Here is a 7,534-nt window from a genome sequence, read left to right on the forward strand (position 1 = left end):
CTGAGAAATATGCGGCACATTCAGTTTATTAGTTTGTTTATTTTAAGACAAATGCATGGAAGTTTTACATGCAATTCAAATAAAATGAGAGTGATGAAGGAGAGATGAGAGAGTGATGGAGGAGAGATGAGAGAGTGATGGAGGAGAGAGTGATGAAGGAGAGATGAGAGAGTGATGGAGGAGAGAGAGGAGAGAGTGATGGAGGAGAGATGAGAGGGTGACGGAGGAGAGAGTGATGAAAGAGAGAAGAGAGAGTGTTACAGTATGTGATGTTTGCAGAAAATCTCATGTAAAAATCCTGATCTGAGTTTGGTGAGAGTCGCTGTGAACCCAGTGACTGAAGTTGTGAACACAAACTCAACACTCACACACACACACACACACACACACACACACACACACACACACACACACACACACACACACTCTCTCTCCTTCCTCTCTGGAGCTCTCCAGAGCTGATTAAACACAGTGTTTGCATGATCTGCTCGTTTGAGAGTTGCGTTCATCCTGCGCTCGTCAGATCAAAATTTAATGTCAGTCCCAAAAACTGTTTACTCTGATTAAAATGCGAGATCCTGCTGCTGAGAGTCTGAAGCCTGTATTTATAATGCATCATAAGTGCCTCTGAATTCATCATCAAACTCTTCATAAAGTATTATCATGCGCGTTATGATGCGTTACAGCGAGAGCACAGGAGAACAGATCAGATCCTCAGGTAGCTAATCACTGTATATTAGGACCACTGTTTTGTATTGCAAGTTTTCTGAAATGTTATGTTTGTATGTGCAAATGAGGGATTGTCTGATTAAATATGCAATCATTTGCATTCTTTCTTTTTTTAACTCTGGTTATGTATTTTTTTTATATACTAGTTTTACACTAGTTTGTATTAAAAAATCTGAAAATAAAAATTTGTAATGTAAAATATAATAATATATTAATAAGATTAATACAATAATAAATTCTAACTAAAATTTTAAAAATAGAATATATAAATAATAAATTACTTATAATAAGTAATTTAAATCTCGGCACCTAGAAATTCACCAAACAGAGTTGAGATTTTGATTTCAGAAGTGTTTCTCCTGTTGGTTTAAGGTCGATAGGGTATTATTTTAGTATCATTTACATATTTTAGTTTTTGTTAATATATTGAATTAGATTTTGTTTTTATATTTTCTGCTTTTATGTGAATTTTAGTGAAAGCTTTAGTAATTTTGTTGAGTTTTTGTTGTTTTATTGTCTATAATGTCTTAATAATTTTTATTTCAGTTTTACTTATTTTAGTACAAGTTAAACGAATGAAAATTAAATAATTTTAAGTTATATTTAAAAATGGTTTATTTTATTTCAGTTGACCGTAAAATATCATTCAGCCAATATTTTATTTCAAATAATGTATAAAAAAAATTTCACTGTCTTCTCTGTTGTGTGTTTGTGTGCCATCTGCTTGTGTCAGGCGTGTTATCGTGTTGAATGGTGTTGTTATTGTGTTGTTATTATGTTATTGTGTTGTTGTTGTGTTGTTGTTGTGTTGTTATCGTGTTGTTATTGTGTTGTTATGGTGTTATTGTGTTGTTATCGTGTTGTTTTTGTGTTGTTATTATGTTAGTGTTGTTATGGCGTTATTGTGTTGTTATTGTGTTGTTATCGTGTTGTTTTTGTGTTGTTATTGTGTTGTTATTATGTTAGTGTTGTTGTGGTGTTATTGTGTTGTTATTGTGTTGTTATCGTGTTGTTGTTGTGTTGTTATTGTGTTGTTTTTGTGTTGTTATCGTGTTGTTATTGTGTTGTTATGGCGTTATTGTGTTGTTATTGTGTTGTTATCGTGTTGTTTTTGTGTTGTTATTGTGTTGTTATTATGTTAGTGTTGTTGTGGTGTTATTGTGTTGTTATTGTGTTGTTATCGTGTTGTTGTTGTGTTGTTATTGTGTTGTTATTATGTTAGTGTTGTTGTGGTGTTATTGTGTTGTTATTGTGTTGTTATCGTGTTGTTGTTGTGTTGTTATTGTGTTGTTATTGTGTTGTTAATATGTTAGTGTTGTTATGGTGTTATTGTGTTGTTATGGTGTTGTTGTTGTGTTGTTATGGTGTTGTTATTGTGTTGTTATGATGTTATGGTGTTGTTATGGTGTTTTTATCGTGTTATGGTGTTGTTATGGTGTGATTGTGTTGTTAGTGTAATGGTGTTTTTATTGTGTTGAATGGTGTTGTTTTTGTGTTGTTATCATGTTATGGTGTTATGGTGTTATTGTGTTGTTATGGTGTTGTTCAGGTGTTGTTATTGTATTGTTATTGTGTTATGGTGTTGTTATTGTATTGTTATTGTGTTATGGTGTTGTTATGGTGTTGTTATTGTGTTGTTATTGTGTTATGGTGTTGTTATTGTGTTGTTATTGTGTTATGGTGTTGTTATTGTGTTGTTATTGTGTTATGGTGTTGTTATTGTATTGTTATTGTGTTATGATGTTGTTATTGTGTTGTTTTGGTGTTGTTATCATGTTATGGTGTTATGGTGTTATTGTGTTGTTATGGTGTTGTTATGGTGTTGTTCAGGTGTTGTTATTGTATTGTTATTGTGTTATGATGTTGTTATTGTGTTGTTTTGGTGTTGTTATCATGTTATGGTGTTATTGTGTTGTTATGGTGTTGTTCAGGTGTTGTTATTGTATTGTTATTGTGTTATGGTGTTGTTATTGTGTTGTTATTGTGTTATGGTGTTGTTATTGTATTGTTATTGTGTTATGGTGTTGTTATTGTATTGTTATTGTGTTATGGTGTTGTTATTGTATTGTTATTGTGTTATTGTGTTGTTATTGTGTTGTTATGGTGTTGTTATGGTGTTGTTATTGTGTTATGGTGTTGTTATTGTATTGTTATTGTGTTATGGTGTTTTTATTGTGTTGTTATTGTGTTGTTATGGTGTTGTTATGGTGTTGTTATCATGTAGTTATCGTGTTGTTATTGTGTTGTTACCATGTTGTTATGGTGTTGTTATTCATGCATATATATTATAATGTAGTTCAGTTTTTGTTACATTATTTGTTTTGAAGTTACTCTTTATTTTTTAGTTATTTCAGTTTTTGTAGATCAAGTTAAACTAAACAAAGAAAGATGAGATGCGAAATTTTGCTTTTGCAACTAGCTAAAATTGCATACACACACACTCACACACACATATATATATGTGTGTGTGAATGGACTGAATCCGTCTTTGACTTCCTGTTGAATTGGTTTGCATACAGCAGCGTCCCTCAGCTCTGCTAATGAGGCCCAGCGTAACGAACACCACTGACGGATTACGAGCCGCCGTGTGTCTAATTAGCAGAGCAGTGACCGCAGAAACGCTCGGTGATCAGCAGAGAGACGCAGGTGAGCGGCCGCTGTTCTGCTGCAAAGCATTGTGGGTCATTAGACTGCATGCTTAAGAAGAAGAGCTTAATTAGTCTGCGAGGGTCCTGGCCTTTGTGTCGACTCAATAACATACTGGCACAAAGGAGACAGAAGTCACTGTTAAACAGCCATACAAAGAGTGTCGTTTGTTTGACTTTGTGCCACCGTGACCTTCCTGATGATAATTGGCTTGTAATTATTTTCTTTTTATTCATTTATTAAGTAATAAATGAAATAAATAATAAAGTAAACGCCCACTGCTGTGATTGGCTAATAGTTGTGTGTGATTGACAGCGTTAATTCCTCACAGATGGACACTGCTGTGATTTCGGTTAAAAACCCTCAAATAACTCGGTACATATCAAACGATGTGTGAGAAGAGACAAAGCAATAGTGATCATGTAATGAAAACAGTTACTCACACGTGTGTGTTGTGACATTACTGTCAGATCCAATATAGTCGCACAGCATCGTCTTTTAGTTTCAATCTTTTTGATTACAGGCTGTGCTGTAGAATTGGTGGGCGGAGCTAAACAGGCAGTGCTGTAGAATCGGTGGGCGGGGCTAAAGAGGCAGCGATGTTGAAGCAGGCGTTAATCATCTTCTGCGGAGGTGGAGCTTATCCACACTATTACATCACAGAGTAGAACATTCCACAAGCTGTCATTTTGGCAGACTGCCTGCAAATGTTTCAGCATATTGAATAGGGCTTTTTCTGAAGGTTATTCTGACATGGAGTCGCTGTAATGAAAGCAGACACAAATGAAGGGATGCAAACAGCTGTAAAGAAGCTCTGAACGTCTGTGATGGAAGTGAACGGTGACTCAGGGTCTGTGACATTTGCAGCGCTCGTGTTCAGCGACGCTTTAATGATGTGTGTTAGATGTGCTGCTGAACACGAGTCCGGGAACGTCAGAGAATCAAACTCTCCATCGCTCTGATTCATGACAAATTAATCAAATGTGCAGGTGGACGTTATGAGTGTAGATCTTAGCCTTCATCATCCATCCTCTTCCTCTATCAGCTTCAGCAAGAAACACTGGAGGAAAAGAACACTCATTTAATAATTTAATGTAATGCATTAATTTTCAGTTAGTTTCATTTAGCTTTTATTTAATTTATTTTATTTTATTTTATATATTATTGTTTTGGTTTAGTTTTTATTTTATGAATGTTTTTTTTATTATTATTATTAAATTATTACATTTTTATTTTATTTTACTTTTCATTTCTTTTTTACTTTATTTCATTTTATTTATTTATTTTAATTAACTTTTTATATTTTTTTTAACCTTTTTTATTTTATTCTTTTAAGTTTTTTTTTACATTATCACATTATTATTATATTTTACTTTTTATATTTTTATTTATTTATTTATTTTTATTTTAGAATATTGAATATTGATCTGACCAGCACTGGAGTGTCAGGGGGAGTGGCCAGTGCTTGTGTAGCCAATCAGAGACTGTCTCTGACTGTCCGTCATCCTGTAGATACAGATTTGGTTGCATTTTAATTTTTTCAGAACTGTTTTTCAGAGTTTACTGATGTGAGTTTTGAAGAAAAGCTGAAGCTAGTAAAACACCTGAAATGATTTACATCACCTTCAACATGAGGGAAGATTGTAGGAGTCAATTGAGTTTCCTCACTCGTTCCTCTCTCTCTCTCTCTCTCTCTCTCTCGCTCTCTCTCTCTCTCGCTCTCTCTCTCTCTCTCTCGTTCTCCCGTGGCATCATCATCCTATTCTCTCGCTCTATTTTGGGAATGCAGAAGCAGAATTATTCCTCCTCATTTTTATCTCTGTGTTAATTAGATTTAAACGCTCTCCCCACTCATTTGCATATGAACACCCTCTTAATGAGAGCAGATAATGAAGCTCTGTAATCACAGGCCGCAGTTTGTCTCTCATCAGCAGAGGAAATGCTCGCATTCAGCACATTCATAACGTGTGTGTGTGTGTGTTGCTGTAGGTCAAAGTGGGTTCAGATGCTGGAAAATTTTTTAAAAAGGCTTTTCTGCTCACTAAGGCTGCATTTATTTGATCAAAAATACAGTAAAAATTGTAAAATATTTTACAATAGTTTTCTATGTGAATCTCTGTTAAACTGTAATGTATTTCTGTGATGCGCAGCTGTATTTTCAGCATCATTCCTCCAGTCTTCAGTGTCACATGATCTTCAGAAATCAGTGTAATATGCTGATCTGCTGGTTTTGTGATCTGATGATTGCAGTGTTTCTGTAAGTGATGATCATATACTGTATATCGGCCTCAGTCTGTTTCTTGTTTCCAGGTTTGACGTCACTGATGTTCTGTGGCAGTAATCAGAGGTTACATACAGCTGTGTGTGTGTGTGTGTGTGTGTGTGTGTGTTTGGTCTGTGGCTTCTAGTGCGCTGCTGTCACTCGCACACACACACACACACACACACATACTCACTCACTCGCACACACACTCACACACTCACTCACTCACTCACTCACACACACACACACACACACACACACTCACTCACTCACACACACACACACACACTCACTCACTCACTCGCAGACACACACACACACTCACTCACTCGCAGACACACACACACACTCACTCACACACACTCACTCACTCACTCGCACACACACTCGCACACACTCACTCACTCACTCACTCACTCACTCACACACACACACACACACACACACACACACACTCACTCACTCACTCACACACACACTCACACACACACACACTCACTCACTCACTCACTCACACACTCACACACACACACACACACACACACACACTCACTCACTCACTCACTCACTCACTCACTCACTCACACACACACACTCTCTCTCACACACACACTGTTAGCATGAGCGAATGAGCCACCGTACATGTTACACAGACATATGAGTCTAATTATCAGCATAATCACATCAACATAACAATATTCATGAACTTCATTGCATTCTGATGCTGCCTTCATGCGCTATCAGAAACCTCAATAATTGTATTATTTATTTATTCTTCCATTCATTCATTTATTATTTTTTTTATTCATTGTTTTTCTCTCTGTATTTTAAATTTTACATTCTTTGACAATGGTTGTTCTGACAATTCATTATTATTTATTAATTAATTTCTTAATTAATTTAAATTTTATTCATTCATTCATTTTTATATTTTTTTCTCTCTCACTCTCTACCTTTTTTAAATTTTAGATTGTTTGTCAGTTGTTGTATTTCCTAGGTTTTTAGTAAAAGCCTAATCAGGAACAAGTGCTGCAGATGAGCTCTGAGAGAGAAGCATCAGCTGCTCAATACTCTTCTGTTCTGTAATGTCTCTGTTAAACAATAAATAAATGAATAAATCTCCTGTGCATCTTCTGCATTCAAATGTAAGCGCATGGCATCTCAATGCATTTAACTCTCTCTCTCTCTCTCTCTCTGGTGTGGTTCTCCCTCAGGTCCTCTACGCGTGGTCGTCCCCACTGAGTCGGTCTCGGCTCATCTGGGCGACACGGCTCTGCTGCGCTGCGAGGTGACGGGCGAGCCCATGCCCGTGGTGCGCTGGCAGAAGAACAGGGAGGACCTGCCCTTGACTTTTGACCCCGACAGCAGAGTGGTCATCCTGCCCTCCGGATCTCTGCAGGTCAGCAGAATCCAGCCGCCGGACTCGGCCACATACCGCTGTCTGACGGAGAACCCCAGCAGCTCCCGCACCGGCACAGACGCCGACCTGCGCGTCATACCGGGTGAGTGATTAATACTAATTAATGACCCGCTGACCTCCACTAACTAGTGACCCGCTGACCTCCACTAATTAATGACCCGCCTGACCTCCACTAACTAGTGACCCACTGATCTCCACTAACTAGTGACCCGCTGACCACCACTAACTAGTGACCCGCTGACCTCCACTTACTAGTGACCCGCTGACCTCCACTAACTAGTGACCCGCCTGACCTCCACTAATTAATGACCCGCCTGACCTCCACTAATTAGTGACCCGTCGACCTCCACTAACTAGTGACCCGCCTGACCTCCACTAATTAATGACCCGCCTGACCTCCACTAATTAGTGACCCGTCGACCTCCACTAACTAGTGACCCGCCTGACCTCCACTAACTAGTGAGCCACCTGACCTC

General features: G+C 37.5%; 1 protein-coding gene across 1 annotated transcript in view; it reads left to right on the forward strand.

The window, feature by feature from the left end:
• LOC107558060 (netrin receptor DCC-like) overlaps positions 1-7,534 on the forward strand; it is an 84,874-nt gene that overhangs the window by 57,265 nt on the left and 20,075 nt on the right. Inside the window, exon 3 of the mRNA XM_016241671.1 lies at positions 6,853-7,140. Coding sequence (XP_016097157.1) covers positions 6,853-7,140 — 288 coding nt within the window. The remainder of the gene's footprint in view (positions 1-6,852; positions 7,141-7,534) is intronic.

The sequence above is a fragment of the Sinocyclocheilus grahami genome, unplaced genomic scaffold (genome assembly GCF_001515645.1).
Source record: "Sinocyclocheilus grahami isolate Dianchi unplaced genomic scaffold, SAMN03320097.WGS_v1.1 scaffold631.1, whole genome shotgun sequence".
Taxonomy (NCBI): domain Eukaryota; kingdom Metazoa; phylum Chordata; class Actinopteri; order Cypriniformes; family Cyprinidae; genus Sinocyclocheilus; species Sinocyclocheilus grahami.